This window comes from Pagrus pagrus, assembly GCF_965226575.1.
Source record: "Pagrus pagrus genome assembly, chromosome: 14".
Taxonomy (NCBI): Eukaryota; Metazoa; Chordata; class Actinopteri; order Spariformes; family Sparidae; genus Pagrus; species Pagrus pagrus.
In genome coordinates, this window is record NC_140198.1 from 11,565,625 (window position 1) to 11,590,012 (window position 24,388).

Consider the following 24,388-nt stretch of genomic DNA (forward strand, 5'->3'; position numbering starts at 1 on the left):
AGACTGCAGCATCTTGGTAATGCATCACACTAGTTACATACTGTAGCATGACAGTTAACAGTTTCGGTCGATTCATTGCTGTATGTGTTTTATATCAATATATGCTGTTTATACTCTTAAATTCTTGTTTACATTTTCTTTTTTATACTCTAATATGTTTGTTTTTGTGTTTTGTATACGTCACATAAGTTACTGGATGTCTAAATTTCCCTCGGGATCAATTAAGTATCTATTTATTTATGAAGTCTGTATAAGGCAGCTGACGATCGATTTAAAGTAAGAGTAAAGAAATTACTGTAAATCTGCATCCCTACTTGGAAACTTGGAATAAATGAAAAACAAAAAGACAACAAACAAGACTCAATCCACTAGTCACTTTGCAGGTTGCATGCTGCATCAGAGCCAAAGTAGCGCACTTTCAAATTGATTTGTTTTTATCATCAATCGGACAAAAAAAACAAAAAGAAAAACACTGGTTCTGATCAGCAGGAAAATGCAGAATATTGGATCAGAGGCTGACGATCTGTCAAACCATAGTAAAAAGTGAACTTTTGTTGCTATTTCCAGCTAATCCAATAAGGTTTTTAAATAGTTTATTTAGCCTAATAAGTAGGAACATTTCTCTTAAGTCGTAAAGAAACATTTCAATTCGTGTTGTTTTTGAAGAATGTTTTATTTTTTAGTACACTTGCAAGATGTCTGACTGAGGAAACACTGTTAATAACTACACAGGGAGAAATCAGGACTACACGGGGGAAAATCTCAGCTTATTTTCCCCCTCAACAGAAGTTCACATTTATTTTCAAAACATTTACATAAAGACCTTTTGCAGGTGTACTTTTCACAAATACACCTGTCGTTAACAGTTTCTACAAACAGTAGAAACATAAACATGTTCGTGTTTTTAGTTTTAGGTGTGGTCGCTATTGTAATGTTACAACTGTTCCTTCAAAATTCCCATATAAAGTATATATTTATATGAGTGTTTTTATGATTTAATTGCATTTAGACAACAAAGGAAAATCAAAGGGTACCTTACTGAAAGAAAAAAAAATGTAGATTCACTCATGTCCACATCTCTGGATGATTATGCACAAACTCGTATTAAAAATACTGCTTAAAGATCAAAAAGACAACTCATGTGCACCTTGACACAAAACAAGCATTTCCACGTTTGAAAAATGTGATTTTGACCCAGACTTCATTTCTACCTCAGTTATAAAAATCGTACCTTTTCAACAGAAAAAAAGTAAAAACAAGGGTCTCTTTACTAAGGAGATGCCTCAGTGCAAAATATCTCACTGAGGTGGGAACAGAATAGAGGAGCTGGGCTGCAAAACTAGGAGCAGAAAAAGACGTAAAACTGCATCGGTACAAAATTGGTGGTGTCTTCCTGTAGTGGTAACTATCATTTGACCTCATTTACTGTGTACCTAAACGATATCATTACATTTCTGACAGCAAGTGTCAATATACAGGGGCCTCGTTTATAAAAATGTTCTAAGATTTAAATGGATGGTAAATGGACTTGCATTTCTATTGTGCTTTCCAAGTCTACAGACTGGAAAAAAACACCGAAAAAAAAAAAAATTGATTGATTGAAAAATAATCTGAAGGACATTTTATAAATGAGGTCCCTGGTATGAAATGTTTTGTCTTTCTCAGCAAATCATAAACCTAAAAGAGGTCGCCAGGTTCTTGTTGCGTTCAATTTCAGTGTCATTTTATAAAGCAACATGTACTTTTGATATAGAATAGAACACTGTTCTCAAAATAATCACATCCAATATAATATTAGTGATACTTGTTATTTCCTGTTAATAAAAGTACAATGTTTTAGTTTGCAGTCTCTTCAGTACTTCTGAGTACAATAAAAGCAACAAGTTGCACTACAGGAAGTCACCGAATGGCCTAATTATGCTTATTAAGTATTCAAGAGCAATCAACGGGGTCATATAAAAATCAAGAAAGATCATCTTACTGCACATTTGCAACTCAAAATATGTACAAATCTACATTAAGTAATTGAATTTCTGAATAGGCACTTTAATTCATAAACAGTTCAGCCAGCCCTCAGTCATCTTTGATGATACAACGTCACAAAGACACGGCAGTTACTTTGTTTTTTTTTGTTTAGAAAAGAAGATTAAACCAGATGACGACAGAAAACCCAGAAACAGACATTAGCCCTAAAAACCACATCAGTAGATTTAGACAATTCAGATTTCAGCCACACGCACAGTCACACACTTGTAAAATACACACACAGGGAAGCTCTAGTTTCCACGTATAAAGTAGAAGCATCTGCTACAGTACAGGAAGGAGATATTTAAACGTGCACACATGATAAAGAATGAATATCCAACATCCTCCCTCCTGACTCCCCTCCTGTACAACGTAGCTTGTTCGGGAAGAGTGGTAGTGCTTTCGCCATTTGAACGGGGCAAGATAATCATTAATGTCACACACACGACAAAACAATAAATAAATAATAAATAACAAAATAAATCATTACATAAATAAATCATTTTGTTGTTAAATAAATAAATTAATGAGTGAAAAGATTGATCAAGAAGAGAGAAGAGGCAGGCAGTGCTAAAAAATTTCAAGATAGCGGAGACGCTCCTGGACACTGTTGTGGAAGCAGTTTGAGTTTTTGGCCCAATAAAGTTTCAATTCAAAACTGCAACGACTGCCTCCGTCACAGACATCACTGTCTTTGTGTAGTCAATCAATCCTCTCAATTAATTAACTTTGAGAGGGAGGCAAACATACGAGACACTGAGCAATCTGAGGATAGGTAAGTAAGATTAGTAACTGTAGTGTAAATGCTCTTTAACAGCAGTACCAGAGCAAAGTGAACTGCCCTTCATGTTAGTGTTACTGTAGGTCATATTACAAGGAAGCGAGACAAATACAGGTCCTGTAGTCAGGAGCAACTCACCACAGAGAAAAGAGTAAACTGCATATGAAACGTTTAGGAATCGCCCCCAAGTTGGGGCTTTCAGAGAGCATAGATAACAGCACTGGCATATCACCACAGTAGTACAAACTTAGGAGCAAATACCACATAGCCCCATATTTTTTTAGCTTCCTCAAACGGTTGCTAAATGTGCATCTTGGATGATTTTTAGTAACCTTTACAACTTGAGGTGCACTTGATTTACGGTACCTTACCTTACATGTAGTGCATTCAAATTCCAGATTACAGTCATCCACCCAAAAGGTGAGTTAAATCAAGCAAGCCTCAAGTTTGTCACGAAGCTGAGACTAGTTTAAAACCACGTTAGACAGAGAGGCGGTGCTTTCGTATGCAGCAGTTTGACGTCTCAATCAAAAACCCAAACAAATCAGACGCCGTTTGGATGATTTGTGGTTTTTGAAGTTGAGAGCAACAAAGTGCGAGCCGTCTTACAGTCTGTGCCTGCGAGGGTCGGAGCGGGGCGGGGAGGGTGGCGGAGGCAGGGTGACGGTGGTCGGGGGATCAATTGGGTCATCCATGGGCAGGACCAGGCGGGTGCCCCTGATCGCCACTTCGTGTTCCGCCAAGGCGAGCTCGTGATCCAGACCTTCGTCGGACGGGCCGCCCCCGGTGCTGGCGGTGGAGGAGCGCTTGCGGTTGATGGTGCGGGATCCGGACGCATCCGTGCTGACTGTGACGTCGGCGTACATGGAGCTCACGCTGGCGTCATTCAGGATGAAGTCAGAGTCGTCGTCGTGGAGCTGGCCTTCGTTCTGAGAGGGTAAAAAGAAAAGCAAAGGGAAGTTTCAAAGTTTTTTCTTTAATAAGATAATACAGGTATATACGTCGGTTACGTGGCTTATTAGCATGCATATCAGTAGCATATTAACTCTTTATTAGTCATTATAAAGCACTTATTAATGCCTTAGTCTGCATGACCGTATTCTCCAACTACTAGGCCTTTAACTAATACTTTCCCTCAGTAACCTGCTAACTGCTGCTTACTTATAGTGAGTAAGGAAGTTGTTTCATTAAGGTTCATTAATTACAATCAGCATTTGTAATTGCTTTGCTCAAAACTTAATCTATTCTTATATGACAAAACTAGGAATGAAAATAGTTTCTAACCAACTCTAAATTACGTCTTTCTAACTCAGAATATGTCTCCCATTCTGAATTGAGGCCTTGCAGTCCAGCCTGGCTTCAAGCTATGCGCTTGTGGCCGAACACACAACAGTTGGATCAGCATCCTTTGAGGAAATACTGGCAGCGGATGTTGTGGTTTAGGTGTGACAACCAGCCAGAGAAGTAACAAACTACGGCAGCTCCTCCTGAGTATAGCGTAGCAGCTGCTACAGCATCAATTATATCAGAACCTGAGAGTATTCTCTTCTCTCGACTGGCTTCAGTAACAGTTTGAAGTTGAAATATGATAGACAATGACAGACGGATGGTTCGTCCAATCACTTGCCAAGTATCTTTTGAAACTCCCTGTTCTTTTCCTTTCCAGATTGTTGTGTGTACCAGACCATCTAGAGCATCAGGTTACAGTCTTGCTTCTAACTGTCTATTAAAGCAACATTATGTAACTTTTTACCTTAAAATAACAGCCCCAAAATCATTTTGATGGTAGTGTCTTGTAATAGGGCGAATGGTGTCTCTGGTGTCTGTTTTCAACACATAACATTGTTGACGTAATGAGTTTTGTTTGAAGTTAGCACCTACATTATGTCTGACCGATTTATTGATTTGCTTTTTATTTTTATTACAACTTTTTTGTTTATTGAGAGTATGATGCAGAAAAAGATGCTTGAGGTCATTCATAAACTACACATTTATTCAATTAGTAAAGTGAGGTATACCATGTCAGTTTAAACTATAAAGATTATTGTCGAACTGTAAAATATCCTACCTTCATTACATATCTTTGTCAGGAGTGTTTGATAACCACAATTGAAGGAATTGTAGCAAAAAATGAGCGTATATTGGTCGATATATCAATATAAGTTAATGATGAATACGTGTCTCTTGTGTTACCTATATTTCAAAAGAGAATTAGTCAAGAAACTCGAAAATATCAAACTCTCGAATGACACTAATCTTCTGTAAATGTAAGTATGAATGTATTTCAGATGGTCAAGAAGTTACATATTGGGCCTTTAAAAACTACTGTGTGTCCAAACCTCATAGGCCTGCGGGCTGGTGAGGCATCGTGCCAGCGGTCCACAACAAGCAGGCATAGTCGCAGTGAGAGGAGGGCCGCTGTGGGTCAGGAGGGGCTTCAGGTAGCTGGAGAACAAGCTTGTCAAGAATTATTAACACTTTTATTGGTCAACAATTAAAGGAAACTGTGCCGACTCTGGTACGTCGAAGGTAGATGCTACAAACAACTGAAATAATGTGTCTGATGCTGAAGAACTGTAAACCTCCTGAACAGAAAGATGAGGCTTGCTGCCTATTTCTCACAGTTTGTAAAGAGCACCCCCTGGTGTCCAAAAGTGAATATAGCACCCACACTTCTGAGGACAGGCTCTTAAACATGTGATCTGTGGCTCAAAGGATACTTGCGGTCAAAGTTATACCAGATCCTAAAGGGCCAGGCGCTCTCATGTTTGGTGTTCCTCCGCTGTGACCCATCCAACACTGCAGAACTCTGTTAAGCACAAGATTTGTTTTAATAACTTAAACATTATTTTTTTTACTTGGGGTCAAAAACAAGAGATTTCAGTCTGTATTTATTACTTACTGAGGTGTCTTGATCAGAGTCCACACCCACCCTGAAGGAGAGAAGGTAGAAACAGTGAAAAGTATTCAACAGAACAGACAGACAGACAAAATACACACAAACAGATGCCCAGCCTTACGGTATGCTCATGAAGGACAGCATGGGCATGGTGCCGCCTCCACAGATCCAGACAGTGAAGAAGACAATCAGGAGGGTGGTTGAGAACATCATCTGACGGGCGTAAGTCGCCGTGTCTCGGATTGACAGAGCAAATGTCATCGCCCCACGCAGACCTGTGGGCGACAAACAAAACAAGACAGCGTGAGAATGAGAAGCAGTGTGTGTGTTTAACGGAAAAAAAATACAAACAAATATTTTTTACTTGCAGCTGCACATTAGTCGGTAAGCTCACAAATGGTTCAAATGTTCTGCTGTGGGTTCAGACACAGAAACACCTGCAGGGACATTTAGGGGATTTCTTTTATTAGACGGTTTCATATGTAAGGTCAGCTGACGTTGGGTCTGTTATTCACAACATTACCGTTTCTGAGTAGGAGTTGATGTTCCAGAAGGAGACACACCATTATCTAGGCTAATGTTTTTTAAACTCCAGGCTTGGGTCTGGCTCTGTTCTACTTTACTGCTTTAATGGAACCAACTCCCAGGTGAGACAAAGTCATTTCTGTGCCTGAGAAACTTAAAGGACTTCTTAGCACACTGTTGAGACTGTCTGAGGTCCGTACCTGCAAACATCATGACGTGCTGACAGTTGGATCCGATCTTGTTCTTGCGGCCCAGGTTGAGCAGGAAGGACAATGGGTAGATGTTTGCCGCCCTGCCGAGAAACACCGCAATCTACACAACGCAGGAAGGTCAAGGACACAACAGACTGCGAAGTAACATACCACTGGCCCTTTTATATTTGTTTTCTTACATAATCTTCAAAATACATATTCTGTATGAATACTTATTGACTGCTATAAGAACTATGGCATCATCAAAACATTTACTGAATTTCTGGGTGTCAAAAGAACAAGTGGTTACGTGGAACAACGTTCTTATCTGAGTTCTTTGCGTGGCCCTTCGACATAGAGCACAGTGAAGGATACAAAGGCTCCAATAATGAACAGAGGGTTGAAGACGTGTGACTGGAAGGAGAAGAGAGTCAGACCCATGTAGGAGAAGATGAAGTTCTCTGCCAGGAAGTTCAGCAGCTCGAACAACTGATGGGGGAGGACACAAACAAATATACATACTGTAAATGATGAAACAAAGGGAAAAATTCACGTCACCTTGGATGGAAAGTTTGATGAGAAACTCTCTTGTGGTTAAACTTTTCATTTATTCACTTGAGCATTTGTTGGAAGCTGGAATTAGTGCAAAATGTTAAATGTCTTATTAAATTCACAGACACAACATCGACCGGAAAGCTTTCAATTTCAATCATCACAATCAAAAGCAGGATCAGTGATTCTCCCAGTATTGTTTTCTATCACGGCTGCCTACTTGCACACATCCAAAGAAAAAAAAAAACTTCACACTGCGTCGGAGATGTTGCGTTAATTTACTTTATCAAAGATCCTTTATTGATCTGTCTGAACAGATATGAGAAACTTGCCTTACCCAAACCGCCAGTATAGAGTCAAGCTGTTGTTGTAAAATACCTGCATATTTTTACAGAATTTTTTAAATGTGAATGACCATTGTCAGGGCAATAAACCAACTATCGCTTGATCGCTAGGGAGTCAAATCTTAGTGTGAATTTGGTGAACCCCGACACCCCTCACAAATTTGCATTGTTGATTTTGACAACATATAAAACACCAAAAAGTCTGGAAACCCAAAACTAGGCAGGATTACCAGCTACATAAAGTGAGGAAACGTGACCTACAGTGTGCAGGATTTATAGTTCATTTCAAGTCAGTCAAAAATATTCATTACAGTCTCTGTGTGTCTACTGTGTACAATGCTAGAACACAGTTAACATAAATACAATTAGTATTGCTCAACCCTATTTACTGCCTACCTATATAAATATACAGCTATAGAGCTCTCATGTAAATCCTCATCACATGAAAACTGTCAAGTTACGGCCACAAAAGATAAGATTCATGTCAACTTATTTACTTACATTACTCTGAAAATCCTCAAACTGTGCCTCCTTCTTACATTTAAACATGACTTATACTGTGTCAGCTGTTGTCCTGAATATAACTGAGGGGATAATGTGCATCATAAACACAAAGGATCTTATTAAGAAAACATTCAGTTTGGTTTTCAGGCGCTCAAACTGAATTTCCCACAGTTTTCATCTTTAGGTAATTACAGATCCAGAAACTCTCCGACTCACTGCTGCTGTTGGTACAGATGAGCACACAAGTTCAGATCCTATCATCAGAAACAGTGTGCTACCCTGTGGCACCGGGGTAAATGTTATTCAGCATCTCATCTATTTTCAACAGTAGATGAAACACAGCTGTATTCGGGGGAAACAGCTGTGTTTCAGTACATTAAAGACATCAGCTGGTGGATTTCTCATAACATTTTGCAACTTAACAAAAATATGACTGACATTTGCAACAGTTCCAAAGAAGCACAGATGTTTCAAAACGTCCTCCCTTCTGTTTATTGTCTTTCAACGCATTTCTCTGTTTTAATCTCTTCTGTGTTGTTCTGTACTTGCACGCTAGCTTTTTGAAATCTTACACAAAAAAGGTATTTATTATTACCAATATAACAATATAATAAAAGATACAGTATGTGATTGCATCTTACCTGTTTGGTCCTGTCCTGTGAATCAGGGGAGAGATTGTTGAAGGTGTAGTGAGCCTGAGTGATCCCACAGAACAGCACAGCCACGACACCTGAATAAGATTACACAGATCTCAATCAAACATCTCTCAAAACAAAACAGAAGGAGAACGAACGCATTTAGAAATCAGATGAGTCTGGTGATATTCTGTGTTTGTTATTGTGGGTAAAACCCATGAAAAGACCAAAAAGGGCAATGAATTAGTCCTAAAATACTGTATGAGCTACACCATTGCACAGGGTGAGACAGTCCCTTATTATGAACATAGCCTGTTGTTTATTTTAAATTTAAGTCAATCCAACATACTGTACGAAGTCCTGATGCTGGTAATATTCAATAGAGCAACATGAAACATCAAACATGATTAGTAATTAGTGTGGTAAAGAAGGATGAGTCAGTGACACCAGGGCAAAACATCAGACCATCTCAAACACCCTCTCAAGCTACATGTTGGTGTTGGTTTATCACGCCATGTCATAGGTGTGTTATTCTCCTAAACCATGAGTGGTAGTAGTAGTAGTACACAGGATTTGTTTACCAGCTAAGACAGCTAAAAAATATCTGCGTGCTTGAAGAAACAGCACTACAGATTATCTATTAAATAACTAAAATGCCACTACAAGTTCTTTATATTTTTGTGAGATGCAAAACAATTCACTGTTTAAATTGTATGCCTGAGTGCTGTGTGCAGGCGTACCTGTGAACCCGCAGGCCTCAGCCAACAGAAACGTGCTCCAGGACATTAGGAAAAAGAGAGCCGTCTCTAGCAGGGGGAAGTCCCTGAGCTTCGTGAACTTGGTCACGTGACCGAAATTGAAAGTCAAGGAGCAAAAACAAAGAGGCGACACATCCATAGTCAAGCCGCAGCCCTCACAAGTGAACACAGAAACACATCACACAAGAGTTTTACTTGTTCAAATACAACTTGAAGGTGCCTATATACACGTTCAAACAGCCAGAAAGCAGCTGTTTTAAACTCTGTTGTGTCATTCTGTCCCTGCTTATGAACATAAATGTACATGATGTGATGATAAGAAACCGGTGAAAGGATATGAAAGCAGTCATGACTCCAGTGGCAACCCCGAGAGCAAAGGATCCACTGAAGACGCCCAGGAAGATGCCAAAGGATTTCAACAAGGCCATGGCCTCAAAGCTATGGCTGTTGTCTCCTGCAGGCTGGTAGGCCACGATGGAGCTGAGGGACAGAGAGACAAAGAGGGAAAAAATGTATAATTTACATGGAAACAGGAAATAGACACTAAGAATCCAGAAAGGGGAAGTGGTCAAATGTTCATGCTCACATAAAAACACAGAGAGATTCTCAAATGAAATGAGGTGGCATCAAATCAAACCTGCAGCAACCCAAATCTCCAGTCAAGTGTTTATCTGATTTGATCTAAATTCAGAGGATTTTGGTTCCCCCTTAAAAATATCAACAAAGACTTCACACACGTGGGCTGGAGTTGGGTTTTACAGTCATAAAAAGGGAGGGAGTTGGGGTCTTGCATGCTTAATTCTAAGTGGTTCTTGGATCTCTCAACCCCATTTGGTTGATATCTAATAAGAATGCTACAACTTTATGAGGAGCAGTGTCCAAATTACCTCAAGACCAACAAAGCAAATCACCAGCACTAATATTCAGGTTTTTATTAAAAAAAAAAGTTGTCTTCTGGTCATTTACAGGGTCTATAGAGCACACACAAACGGAAAGAAAAGGTTGCATTGGCAGCAGGGTGTAGGGGAGGGTGGAGATCATCCTAATGGGTGGTGGTTCAAGTCTAAAAGTAAAGATCTGCATCACATCTATTCAGCTCAGATGATCAGGTTCTATAACTATAGCTATAACTCTGCCAGCACAACCAACGCAAACAGCCCACCAGACCACCCACCCACCCACCGGGGAGTTAATGTCTGGTTGTCTTCCAGCCATTCCTCCGCCCTGTCTGGCCACACTGGGCCATTATCACCTGGGGAGAGCACAGCTCCAGCCCCCCGTCTACCCTGCTTCTCCAAGCGGAGGAGAACACTGCATACATACATACGTACAGGTGGGCGATGAATGACACGGACGGGTGAAGGTAGGCAAGCAGTGAAATGACAGGGAGTGATGTTAGTATGGTTAGTGTACATTCATGTGCAACGTACAACACACAAAGCTGAATTTGCCACAGCTGGCCTCAGTAGAAATTGTAGGGTGGGTTCAGATTAAATTCACAATACTTATGTACATTTCAAGAGTTACTGGACACTTTATATCTCATACTATCTTAAGTTAAGTGATGGGGGATGAAATCTGCAGTCCTTGCTATGTGTGAAAATGTATTTTGAAGCTCAACAGAAGCTGATATTAGGCTTCAACTGTACTTCAGACAAAACAAGCAGGTATCTTCTAGAGTTACAGTTGTCCCACTTGTTTTATTGTGCCACAGCTGCAGCTTAGCAGGTACAAAACACTGTATAGGAAAATGAAAGGCTGGATTTTGTTGATTTTTTATTCTTCTGTGCGAGACAAGACAACAGGAAGGGATCTATTCATGGCAACTTTGGACCAGGGGATGGCGAGTAATAACTCTTGAAATGTACATATTGTTGCCGCGTGGGCTGTGTGTGTGTATATTTCTGCAGTGTGTTATTAAATGCTTACGAAGAGAGGACGATGGCCACAGCATCATTAAGGACGCTCTCCCCAAAGAGTAAAGCATACAGGTCCACGTCTACCTTTAGCTCATTGAAGATAGCCAGCACTGTCACTGAGACACAGAAGAGAAAAACACTTCAAAGATACACAAATATCGTACAGCAGGACAGGAGTGCAGAAAGCCCTTATTAAATTTGTGTAAAATCTGGGAAAAAAATAAAGCCTGACTCTGGAAACCATGTTTTATGGCGCTACCTACCTGGGTCTGTTGCTGAAACAATGGCCCCAAAGAAGAGGCAGTCAGTAAAGAAAAAATCTCCCCCAAGCTGGCCCACAACTTTCATGAACGACACAAAGCCATACATGATCAGCCTAGAAGGAAATAGGGACATGTACAAGTCATTAAAGACACTGGCAATGTAGGGCAAAGTGGTAAAAAAAATTATAATAATTTTAAAGATAACACAAAGACTTACCCAATGACAAAGCAGGATATGACTGTCCCCATGAAGGCGTAGGCCAGGATGGAGCCGATGTTTCTGAAGAAATGTCTCTGAGACAGACAAGAACACAGATTTATTAAAACAGAGGCTTTCTAGTACTGGTAGTCAGGCTGGGGAAATATAGACATATATATCATTAATCTCATAAAGATATCTCAATATGTTTAGAAATTTAAATGTAAAAATATCACATTTAAAGCTTTTCATTGCATTCTGCTGAATGACAATGTACGATAGAGAATGATACGGCCTATAAATAAAAAAATATCATCTAGTTTGACTTCATCGATGATAGATCTGAATCTTTAATTCAAATAATTAGTGCATATGCCTGTCACAATCATTATGCTACTGACTTATCGTACATATTTTATCATACATATCTTACCGACTTCTCAATATATGGACAACGCCCAACAAAAATCAACAAAAACTGTATTGGCAGTATATTGCCTGTTAAGGGATGAATGACTATACTCCTGTTCCAAATATTCAAGTATGAATAATATAAAAATATAATAATAAAATAAAAAAATTATTTTATAAAATAAAAATATAAAATAAAAATACGTGTTGTTTTATTTCTCTTAGGTTTCTTTATTTCAGATATTTAATATTTTTTCACCTTCCAATTTCAATATCTGAAAATTATGAAGAATTAAATAATCAATGGTCTTTGAAAGGATGTACTTGTATCAATATTCTAGTAGATTCTCATTATATCAGTGGCATAAAATGGTCTTTAAATGACAATGATATTGTTTATATATTTGGGGCTTCAACTAATGATTATTTTCTTTGTCGATTAATCTGTCAATCATTTTCTTGATTAATCAATTAGTTGTTTGGTCTATAAAATGTCAGAAAACTGTGAAAATGTCAATAAAGTGCTTCCAAAAGACTAGGATGACATCCTCCAAGTAAAGAAACCAGAAAAAAATGCACATTTAAGAAGCTGTATTGACCTTAAAAAGATTACTCAACCTGATTAATCGGTTATCAAAATAGTTGGGGATTAAATTAATCATTGTTATTGCTGCAACTCTAAATATATCGTAGCAGTTATCGTGACAAGTCCATTAGTGCATAGTCAGTCTTCTTACCCTTTTCAGACTGTAACCGGCGTGGAAGATGATGGGAGGCAGCAAAATGTTGAAAAACACCTCTGGGTCAAAGGTCACCTGAACACAGTAGTAGGTTATGAGGTTACATGAATATTTTCAAGAAGTTAACACCCCGCATGCTGAATCGGACACATCTTACCAAACACTAGTGTTACCATAGTGTCCGTTTGTGTATGCAAACTAGTACATCAACATATAATTTAAATGCCAACGTTTTTACATTTACTAGACAGAGATTATGTTTAGATTTCATCTCAGCTACTGTCAATCCTTCAATTTATCTATAAGACATATTTTTCTGCCATTTAGAGCCTGTCAGCTGTTATTTCATATGCTCGGTGAGAGCGACACACCAAACACAACCACTTCAACCCTCCATCTGTAACCCCCTTGCCTTTCTCAGCATCTCATCGTCCTGCACTTGGTGACCTTTGCCCCGGCTGACTTCCCCCTTCAGAGTGTACTCGTAGAATCGCCCACTGACGTTGACCAGCAGAGTAGCGGGGCTGGCGTTGACAGCACAGCTGAGGATCACGTCACTCATGCTCTGGGGCACGTGGACACCGAACCGCAAGATCACACCCACCAGCAGGCCTGCAGTGAGGAAAAAATGCAGCGTAAAAAAAATTAAAGGCCAGTGTATGTAAAATCATCTGAGGTTGCAGCAAAATAGGGTGATATCCTACTTAAAACACCTGCTCTGAGTTATTTGGGTGTGCTAAATATTTTAACCAAAATATTTTAACCTTTTTTTACCAAAAGTTAATTTTTATGAAAGCGATGGGCTTTATTGAGAAAGAAGACATGATCTAATAAACAGATTCATCAAAGCAGCTTCTCATTGAACACTGAATATGGCTGATGGTGCAGCTGTCTAACTAGTTTAAGGGGCTAATGATGGAAATATTAAGTAGAATTCTGAATTAAGAAAAACTGAAAGGGTTAGTTGATTTTAAGAGAACATGTTTTCTTTTTTCTTTTTTTACCTGATTGCCAATCAAATACATACATTTCTATAGTCTTAAAGGTGCACTATGTAGCTTTAGGGAAGAAATTGTAATCAGAAGAGAAATATCTTCATTGACTAACTAAATAAACTCTTTGTTTTCATGACTGAATAAACAAACTTACCTTAAAGGACAACACAGTTTCATCCTGTTTCACTTTGTTTATCATCGGCGGACCCTGCAACCTTTCGAGCTTAAAAATACTTATTTTCCTCTGAGAACAGCTTGTTCATTCAGTCGTGGAAAAAAAATACTTGTCTTACACTGTAACTATTTCCTCTCCAAAACTACATAGTGCCCCTTTAAAGTAACTAGTAACTAAAGTTACCAAATACATGTAGTGAGTAAAAACTGGATTGGAAGTTTAAAGTAGAAGAAAATGGAAATACTCGAGTACCTCAAGCCTGCACTTAAGTATCGTACTTGAGTAAATTTACTTAAGTTACATTCCATCAAACGCTGTTACCATTACTACCTCGTATCCTATTGTATTTTCTATGTACTGACAGAAGACAAACTAACAAAAATACCACATATTTCCAATTCCCCATTCCTTCTGGTTACTGCTGAATATCAACAATACGTACACCCTACCACTAGATAAATAATACTCCTCATGAGCTGCTAACACGAACAGTGTGCTGGTATATAAGCAGGCCTACCTTGACACCTAACACTAAGCTGTCAAGTAAACGTTAGCTTAGTGGTTAATTTGGTGGAGCTAACGGCATCATAGCCAGCTAGCATGCCAGGCTCACTGACTGTCATTAGCGTTAGCTAGCATTAGTGGTCCTACCGTAGATCATGGCAAGTCCCGTTTCGTGTAGGAACCTAAATCGCCGGTGCTTGAACAGCCATATGGTTAAAATGGTGAGTGTTAAGAGCATGATGAATATGAGTAGATTGGCACTGTCCTGTCGGTGGCTCTCCTCAGCCATCCTCTCAGTCGCGACGTTGTCCATCGCATTGCTCTCGCCTTGGCTCCCGACGAGCAGGAATGTCAACAGAAAAGGCAACAACAGGAGCGCTTTCGACGGTTTAACATCGGGAGAGCGTCTCGGTAAAAGTCCCATTGTGGCTTTCTGTGAAACGGTTACATCTGTCGTTTAATTGGTATCGTTTTTTCTGATGGGAAACTACAGCTGGGACGAGAGACAGCGGCGAGACGGGAGCGAATGACTGCTTCTTCCGCAGCCGTTATCAAAACACTGGGACTTCCGGTTCTTCAAAATAAAAGACACTTTAAACCCTGCAAAAATATATACAGTATATACAATCTTCTTTTTTGTATTACTCTATATATATTTTACCATTATCTCCTACTTTTTGCAATAACATGATATTTAGAATCACAATATCAATTTTTCTTTTCTTTTCTTTCCCTCCTTCCACATTTCCAAACCCCTGCCACTCATAGGCCTCTCCTCACTCACACACCTACCAAACCTACCTATGCTGAACTCTAATCATATCATCTAATATAATCGCTGATCACAGTAATTGTAATTGTTTGTTGTATATACATTTGCCCATCGTGTCTACGTTTATGTCTTGTTTTCCTGTTGTGCTGTCATTGTTTCAGTGTTGGTTCCATGTTGTTATACCTTTGTTACACCTTTTTCAACAAATGTACTTCAGTATAAAAAGTACAAGTACAAGTAAATTATACATATACTTCAAATCAAATCAAATCAAATCAAATTTTATTTGTATAGCCCAAATTCACAAATCACAGTTTGCCTCAGAGGGCTTTACAATCTGTACAGAGACGACACCCTCTGTCCTTCGACCCTCGATTCGACTGAGGAAAAACTTGCCCCAAAAAAAAGCCCTTTTAAGAGGGAAAAAAAATGCGGAAGAAACCTCAGGGAGAGCCACAGAGGAGGGATCCCTCTCCCAGGACGGACAGACGTGCAATAGATGTCGCATGTACAGAGCAGATCAACAAGATCACAATGTATTCAATTATAAGCGATGGTTGACAGGAGTGAAAGTACATAAAGATGTATTACAGCAATAATAATGAAATGCACATGGAAATGTGATTACTAGTGATAACAGTAGTAGTGATTAATGGTAAGGATGGTATGTAGTAAACTTACATGCATGTACTGTACATACTGTATACTAACAGTCGACAGATTATTTGCCTGGCTGATTAGTGATCTGCATATTCAGCCTTCGATTTTTCATTTATCAATTCTGATTCTGTTTTTTTTTTTTATCTGATTGCTGATAAAATAAATACATTTAATATTGTGCTACTTTGACTCTGATGTAGCCTGCAATCTGTAGAGTAACCAGTAACTAAAGTTATCAAAAAATGTAGTGGAGTAAAACTCCAGTACTTAAGTAAATGTACTTAGTTACATGCCAGCGTTGTATATAATACTCTGTTACTATTACTATAGTATAATAATAATAATAATAATAATAATAATAATAATAATAATAATGATAATAATAATAGTATCTTCATAGACACTTTCTATGTTGGGGATTGTTGTCATTGCACAAGATTGCACAAGAAATCCACCAGCAAAAACTAAGAATACAGACACAAAAACCCAATAAAATAAATGATAAATATAGGAAAAACAAAATGGAAATAGAATAAGTATACTCATGATAATGATGAAACGGAAAGGGATAGTTGAATTTAAAATATGATTTTCAATCATATATACATTTCATCAACCACTATCTTGTGTAACATTAATATTGCATGAATGTAGTTTCACCCTCAGCTTCTTTGTGGTATTTGAGCATGTCTGAATAATTTCAATATCTGATAAAAGCTAAAATTCATTTGCATGTTCATGTGTGAGAGACACAAAACAGGAAAAAGAGCAGTCACAAGAAAAAAAAAACCCAATGTCCGATTCACTGGAAATGAGCTGAGATGAGCTGACTGTTAACTGAGTCAGAGATCAAATGGCAAGTTAAAGGTTTGACGCAAATATGGGGGTTGGGTGCTTGTTCTTGATGAAATTATTGATTTCGCTGATGTGGGCAGAAGATGACCGTGTTTATGTTCTAAGGAAACATTACAAAACCTATTTCAGCATTGTGTATTTTGCCATTGTATGCATTTTGTGTTCCTCTCTATGAATCTTTGTACATATTTGGAGGGTTAGTTTCTCCAGAATTGCAGCACATAGGTTCTTAAAATATCAGCATATCTCTGATTATTCAATGAAGATTAGAAAATGTGCCTGGGTGCTGTCATACACACTAGGTGTACCTACCCAATCATTATTTTTGACATGGTTTCCTCTGGTAGGAAACAAAAACCCACAAAACTCAAGTTTGGAGCGCACACAGAAAGCGACATGCACAGGCCTATGTCATGCACAAGATACATTTTAGCTCTTGGTTGCTTGTTATAAGTGTAGAAATAATGATTGACAGATAATTTAATTGGGGCAACATGAGAGTTTTCTGACACGTTGTTCATTCATATGCTGGTGGAAACAACCAAATTTGAATTTGGTAAACTATTGCATTCACATTTCATCAAAAAACCTGACAGCTTTCTCTCTACTTTATCTTTCTTTTGTTAAAAAGTAAAGAGCGGTAATGGCTATCCTTGAAACAGACATTGACTGTGCATGTGCTGTACAACTGTCAGATATCCTTGTGACTCAAAAAGTGTTGAAACATACTGTGACTTTACTATCTGCTATAAAGCTACATTTGCAAAACAGATTTTTATCTGCATAGACCGGCAAGACATTTTCCATAGATTTGATCAGTCTGGTCCGGCCACAAAAAATTTCCCCACCCTTTTGCAGGCATAGTTTTCACCGTTGGAGGCTGAAATTAGGCATGGAGGTCAAGTAAAAGTGCTTGTGTTCATGCCAGTTGGCTAAAAGCAGGTGTGGTAGTGGCTGTAGTGGCCAATAACATAACCACATTTTTACAGAAAGACATACACAAACACACACCACATAGCAAAGTCGGTTCGACCCAGTGACGGGCAACACAGCCACTTACACTCGGCCCACATACAGCAATGAATTACACTCCACAGGTGGTCCAGATCTGGCAGCCATGCTCATGCAGGTGCACATGAAATGGGCCTGAATTTAGCAGCTGTATCAGTATGTCTGGCCCAGAACCCAGATTTATGTCATGGTCACCTGTGACCCAGCATCAGCCAGACCACTTTGCATAAGGTATTCAGTTTGTTAACTTTAAATGATACATTTTTGAAAGTTAAGAATTTGGTTATAGAACTTTTGAAAAGAACTGGGATAAATGTAGTATTTGGTTTCACCAAATTTCATTATAAAATATATCAGAAAATTGTGTGTTATTTTACATTATACGTAGGCTGCGTACAGCACGAGGCCTATCTGCGGCCATGTCATGTTAATATACAGCCCTATCAGTTTCCGGTGAAAGGAAGCAGCCCACACAATCAAGCAGCGAACAAGGAAGTGAACTATAAAATGTAGAGAAACTCAGATGTAGACGACCTCTAGCTCTCGCTGAAAGCTTCCTATTTCAAAGTTCCACGATGCCAACTCGCCTGCTTTTACTTCTCTGTCTGACAGGACATGTGTTTGCCAAGAAACCGCCAGGTAACAACCTTTTCAAGGCTAACAAATAACTTTTTTTAAATCATAGGTAAACTACGACATCAGTGATACCTGTCTTTAAACTATTTGTGTTTGTCTGAGCAGTTATTCAATTTGCTAAAGGGCTTCTTGCTGATCTAATCATATTGTTTTACATTTGGTTATCATGGGGTGAATCCGCCTTTCTTGTCTTCTTGTATTAGTAATAATCTATAATAAACAGAAATCTTTATTATCGCCATTATCATTTTGATAACTTACCTAAAAAATAAAACCCAGTTTAGAAAGAAGACGTGGATGGCACGTGTCTTTAAATATAATTAAGTCATCATATTGTAAATAATGTATGTATTGTGATTGAGTAAATAATGATTGAATAAATAATACATTGAAATCCAATAATAAATTGAATCAAACTGTAAATTAAGGGCATTTCTTTGTAAATTCCCCATGACGTAATGAGTCACCATTTCCTAGTTATGTGTGTGTCTGCTATTACTGTAGTCTACGTGTGTGTGTGTGTGTGTGTGTGTGTGTGTGTGTGTGTGTGTCACTCTGATGATGTTTGTTCAGTTTTCTTCATGAATTGTTGGTCCCATCCCTCTCGTGTCTCTGACAGATGTGAACTGTTTGGTGGTGCATATGAAATATGTCCACTGTTCCTGGAATAAGCAGGGGACTCCAGAGGTCAATTACACCTTCTACGGCTGGTTTGTATAACTTGTGACTTTAACCCGAGCAAATTCGAAACCATGAAACACATTTTGTAAAGACATCTGAATTGATCAAACTGCCAAGAGCAACATTTTGGACTTGATAAAAGATAAAAGTCAAAATCCCTCACTTTTACTTTCACCCTCAAACTTAAAAATGATTTTAAAAAAGCTGTTAATGGCATTTCTTTTTAACTAAAATGCTCCTTTTCTTGTTTGCGATTAATCATGTGATCACTTAAGGGAGTTAAGGGACCTCATTGTAAACTGAAGACACTTGTTCTGCACTGTGCACCACTGAAGGCCCCTTGGAGGTTTAATAAATATAAAGTATAAATAAATATAAAATATAAATAAATATGGGCCCTAATATCTCAATTTAGTAAATTACAGACAGGAACATCACAAAGAAAAGAAAAACTTGTCATATTGTAATATGTTTAATTTATCCTGTCCCCAGGCCAATGGGACATGTGACCCTTTCTGTGTCAATTCCCAAATATTCCTATTGCAGATGACTGAAAGATTAAGTGATCACTACCACATTTTTAGCTACTTTGCCTTGTGTGTGAATGACTAAATGTAATTTCTTTACAGGTTTGAAAATGAAAACCAGCGCGAGTGCACCACTTATCTGTCAGAGAACAGCACAATCACTGGATGTAACCACCTCTATCTGAACAGAAACGACAGGTTCAGCACATTTCACACCAAACTGCAACATGGCCAAGATGTTTTTCAGAAGCAGCATGAGCTTAAAGAAAAAGGTATGCTTATCTTTTGGGGGGCAATATAATATTTGGAGGCTTTATTCAAAACAGTAAACCAATTAATGAAGGAGAGGCAGTTTAATTTTATGGGAAGAATTTGTGTTTATATCTACTAGTGCAGAATTACTGTAACTCTATAATCTTTTTCTAGGCAAGGAAAAAACAATGTTAGCATTTGGCATTACCTTTTCATCACATTGTATATTTTCTATCATTGAATGGTCTGTGTCGTCTCCAGTCATGTTATATCCACCAGCCAACCTGACTGTTAAGATGGAATCCGACGCCAACCTTTGGTTTTACTGGAACCAGAGTTATTCAGGCTGTGTGGAGAGTGAAGCTCGCTACAGGATCAATAACAAGATCTGGAATGTAGGTGAAATTGAAGAAATAAAAAAGCTACCATTCAATCTTTAATAATCTTTTTTTTGTTCATGTGTCTTTGCCTTTTTTTTATTGTTTTTATCCATTTTAGTCAGATCCTGTCAGTACTGGGATTCAGAATTACTGCATCAACTTGCCCTCCAACAGTTCACTTTATGAGGTTCAGGTGCGGAGCAAATTTGGGAAAACCTGTGCAGAATCTGACATCTGGAGTAACTGGAGTGAGCCTGTGTCCTGGGGAAACAACAACAGCACAGGTAAGCTTATGTACAGTAACTTAGAGTAGTTTGTACTAAAAGAATGAAGTAATCACTGACTTCTGCTGGCAACCAATAGAAACTGCATCATTACCTAATATCATACAGTCACATGCTAAAGTTATTATGAGCTAGAATGCCTAAATGGGACTAAAATTTGACCAGATGTGTCTCATGACTTATTTCCTATACTTTCTTCAAAAATGAACATAGGTTCTGTGAAGATAGATTTAAGCGTTATGATCATTGATGAATTCGAACATGTGAAACTTGTTATTGGTTTTGCAAAAAGATGATGATCCAAATGCAGACACGATGACAGTGAAGAAACAAAAAGCGAGCTTCAATAACGTGAACTGTCGTCTGAGTATAAAAATCCAGGCCACAAAAAGGGCAGGCAACAATACTGACAAAACAAGATGGGGAGAATCCAAAAGACTAAAGAAAATAAAAAAACTAAATAAAGTACAAATCAGGATGAAACTCGGGGGAACACAGGCAGAATTGCAAAAAAACATGAGGGCAGAGAACAAGAAGAGTGAACAAAGAGACTCAAGGAAAAAAACAGGAACAGAGAACGGAAACGCAGGACTGACGCAGGGAAACAGACAAACACTAAGATTACAGGGAAAACACAGTCTTTAATACATAGGGACTTATTAAGAAATAAAACAGGAGTACATAGAAAAGGGGCAAGAAAAAAGACTAAGACAGGACGTTGAAAGTCACAATAAGACACATGAGGATGAATTCTACAAAATAAAACAGGAAACATTTAAATTGTAAATCAAAATCATGCCAGAATTGGCAGTTTGACAATAATGCATAGTGTTGGTAGAGGTACGCACTGTTATTTGTTTGTTCCCAAATACAATGCATGTTGATAAATCAGCTTTCATGGCGAGAAATGTAATAGAGCCCATTTACAGCCTATCACAGCCAGTACTACTACTGGCAATCTTAATGTCCTGTAAGCACACATGACTGGAGGTCAGTGGTGAAATGCTGCTCTCTCTCTCTCTCTCTCTCTCTCTCTCTCTCTCTCTCACTCTCTATCCACCTGACAGACAAATCATATCCAAAGGATGGTTCAATGTCTGTGTGGACCCCATTGATGTATGTCTTGGGTGCTCTCACCCTCATCCTAATGGCCATAATGTTGCTGCACCATGAAAGGTGAGTTGGCAGATATGTCATGTGTAAATCATGGTAGTTTCTTTAGTACCACCAACATGTTCCTGATCAAACTGTTATCAGCTGTTAGCATTATGCTGTAGAAATGTGAATTGTTTAAAGGGAGAGTAAATGTAAGTGGTGATGGGAATAAAAGCCAAATTTTTAAAGATATTGTGACATTTCTGCATCAAAACAACTAGACAATGTTATATATTTTCTTGAGTTGGGCACTAACATTATCCCAAAGCTCAAACCAGGGAAATCTGCACGTTTACTCAAGGTAACGATGTGTTTCATGTGGTCGAATGTTGCTATATTCCTGGAAAGAATCAAAAAGTGAGAAAGTAACATGACCAAACATTGTGCGAATTATAGTTTGTCGATGAACATTTCAACCTGAGTCACACCAGATAGGTTTCATGATTTCACGCTACTTAATTCTCTTGTTTTGTTTTGATGAGATACCCCTAGTGGCAGAAATGGCACACTGTTTGTTTAACGCACTTTGTAATTCAAAACATTTTGAGAGATTATGTCGTCACGAGATGCTAGTGAGGTCATGTACAGCAGAATCAAAAACAGAACAAGCACAAGAGTAGAGAACAAACATAACAAACATGAGTTGTTGTTGATCGTCTAAAAGTGAAAATGTGCCTTCCTTCCATACAGGGTCAGAGTCATCCTGATGCCTGTGCCTGTTCCCAAGCCGACCTTCAACTTCAAAGAGGTTAGTGCCATCCAGATTTGTATTTGTACTATTTTTTTTTTAGGCAGTCACTGAAAGGATTATATGAGAAGACTGAGAGTGTACATTCAGCAGCCTACAACTTCTTTTTTAAAGGAATGGTTTCAAGAGTCCAACTGCCTGAAGTCTGAGAGTTTCTACCCTAACTACAATGAGCATGTCTGTCCCGTCCGCGAGTACTCTCCTGTCTCCCAGTCCAGCAGCGACAGCTCCGACTGCTCCACCTCCTCCGTCACGACCGACCAAACCGACTGCTCCATCTTCATCCCTTTGGACGGGTCAGACCTGCCTACCTCCTGCTCCTCTTCCACCTCCACAGTGTCCGTCTCATCTGAGGAGGCTGAGAAGGTTTCTGTTTAGGAGGCAGCTCAGGCACGGTTGGGTTTTTACCAAAGGTTTATAATCAAGGCCAAGGATAAAAAAAAGTGGATAAATGACCTATATTTATCAAATCAAATCAAATCAAACTTTATTTATAGATTACTTTCCATACACGGGCGTGCAGCACAAAGTGCTTTACTGTGAGTCCTACCTTTATCAATGGTCTGTGTGTTTCTTTACACCAGGGGACCACAATGGAAGTTCCCCTCACATAAAAGACAAAGGGCATTTAAAACAATCACTTCCTCTAATTCCTTACAACGTCTGCTTTAAGGTTAACAACAACAATAAATGTTCTAAAAACACATCAGTTACTCCTAAAACATAGTTTATTATGAGAGAAAAATCTTTCACATTAGGGACTTACTTATGGCAAGCGAATATATTAAAGTCTGCATGTGGAATATAATATCCAATGTTTCTTAAAACTCCCTGACTTGGGGCGCCCATCAGCTCAGTTGGTAGAACGGGTCCAATGTGCAGAGGCTTTGCCCTGCTTCCTGTCATTTTTCTGAAGCTGTTCTATCAACAAAGGCCAAAAAAACAATTTAAAGAAAACTTTTGCAGCTTTATTTTCAGCTTTGAAGTTTTATTCTTCTGCTTAAATTGGAGACTAGTTTATATTGTGCACTGGGAATATGATTTACAGACTCTGAAATATGATATCATTCACTCACCTCTCTTCGGCTATTTCAGGGAAGCATTTCAATAGCTGGTTGAAAGTTAGGTCAACTTAAAAAGGGGAAATACTTATAATAAATACTTATACTTATACTTTAAATATATAATGTCTAGAAAGGCAGCATTCATTGTTCTAACCTCTGCCAAGAAGTTTATGTTTTCGTCCGCTCATTTGTCGGTTTGTCTGCGAGATTACAGAAATCTTGCTAAAGCCAAACGGATTTCTACAAAACTTGGATGGAGTCTCAGCACGCAATACACCTCTTTATCTTTTGGGGGTGAATCCATGATTGTTTTTTTTTATTGACTTTCTTAACATTGTGAGATCAGGTGTTTTTCAATGTTTTTGTTAATTTCACAGGGTACAATGCATGGATGTTGATGATTTTTTTTTTTGTGTATATAGGTGGCTGGTGTCTGTGAGTGAGTAGCTTTAATTTGATGCAGATCCAAATAAAACACAAATCTAGCGGATATAAAATTGTTTTATTTGAATTTGGATTCGGCTCGATTGAATTGAAGGCGACTGTCGGGCCTTGGTGGAGGTATGCACTCTACTGAGTGCCATTATAGTTAATTAAGCTCTTGCAATTGATCTACAAAGCATTGCTGAATAATTCATTATGCATCAATAAAGCCATTAGTTACTATGTATAGTGACACCACAACTGATAGTCTAATACTCAGGTGATCTAATGTGCTGATATCAAGATGAACATAATAATGTGTGTATTATATTCCTTTAATTTTTTAATGTCTTACTGTATTTGAATGTACTTTTTAAATTTGGTTGTGTATTTTTGTTTTTATACTTTTATACTTGTGTCCAACATCTGTATCTCAGCTGTGCAGTCTTGCTGTATTTTTTTCCTGTGTGCTAAATAAATCTAAATAAACCTCTGCTACAATACGTGTGCAACTGTACAT

General features: G+C 38.4%; 2 protein-coding genes across 2 annotated transcripts; one reads left to right on the forward strand and one right to left on the reverse strand.

The window, feature by feature from the left end:
• Window positions 1-654: 654 nt before the first annotated feature.
• Window positions 655-14,955, reverse strand: LOC311269643 (sodium/hydrogen exchanger 6-like). The gene is made up of 16 exons (XM_084373950.1): window positions 14,568-14,955; window positions 13,159-13,358; window positions 12,744-12,821; window positions 11,614-11,690; window positions 11,397-11,509; window positions 11,144-11,249; window positions 9,553-9,694; window positions 9,197-9,302; window positions 8,463-8,551; window positions 6,797-6,910; window positions 6,431-6,542; window positions 5,827-5,980; window positions 5,709-5,739; window positions 5,527-5,615; window positions 5,146-5,251; window positions 655-3,735 (listed from the first exon to the last, which is right to left on the reverse strand). The coding sequence occupies exons 1-16, from the start codon at window positions 14,842-14,844 to the stop codon at window positions 3,412-3,414; spliced, it is 2,118 nt and encodes a 705-aa protein (XP_084230076.1). The 5' UTR covers window positions 14,845-14,955; the 3' UTR covers window positions 655-3,411.
• Window positions 14,956-18,238: 3,283 nt separating this feature from the next.
• Window positions 18,239-24,369, forward strand: LOC311268980 (cytokine receptor common subunit gamma-like). Its single transcript, XM_084372967.1, has 8 exons — window positions 18,239-18,357; window positions 18,974-19,064; window positions 19,665-19,834; window positions 20,076-20,209; window positions 20,313-20,478; window positions 21,546-21,654; window positions 22,324-22,381; window positions 22,496-24,369. Exons 1-8 carry the CDS (start codon window positions 18,294-18,296, stop codon window positions 22,757-22,759), a joined length of 1,056 nt encoding a protein of 351 aa, XP_084229093.1. The 5' UTR covers window positions 18,239-18,293; the 3' UTR covers window positions 22,760-24,369.
• Window positions 24,370-24,388: the final 19 nt, after the last annotated feature.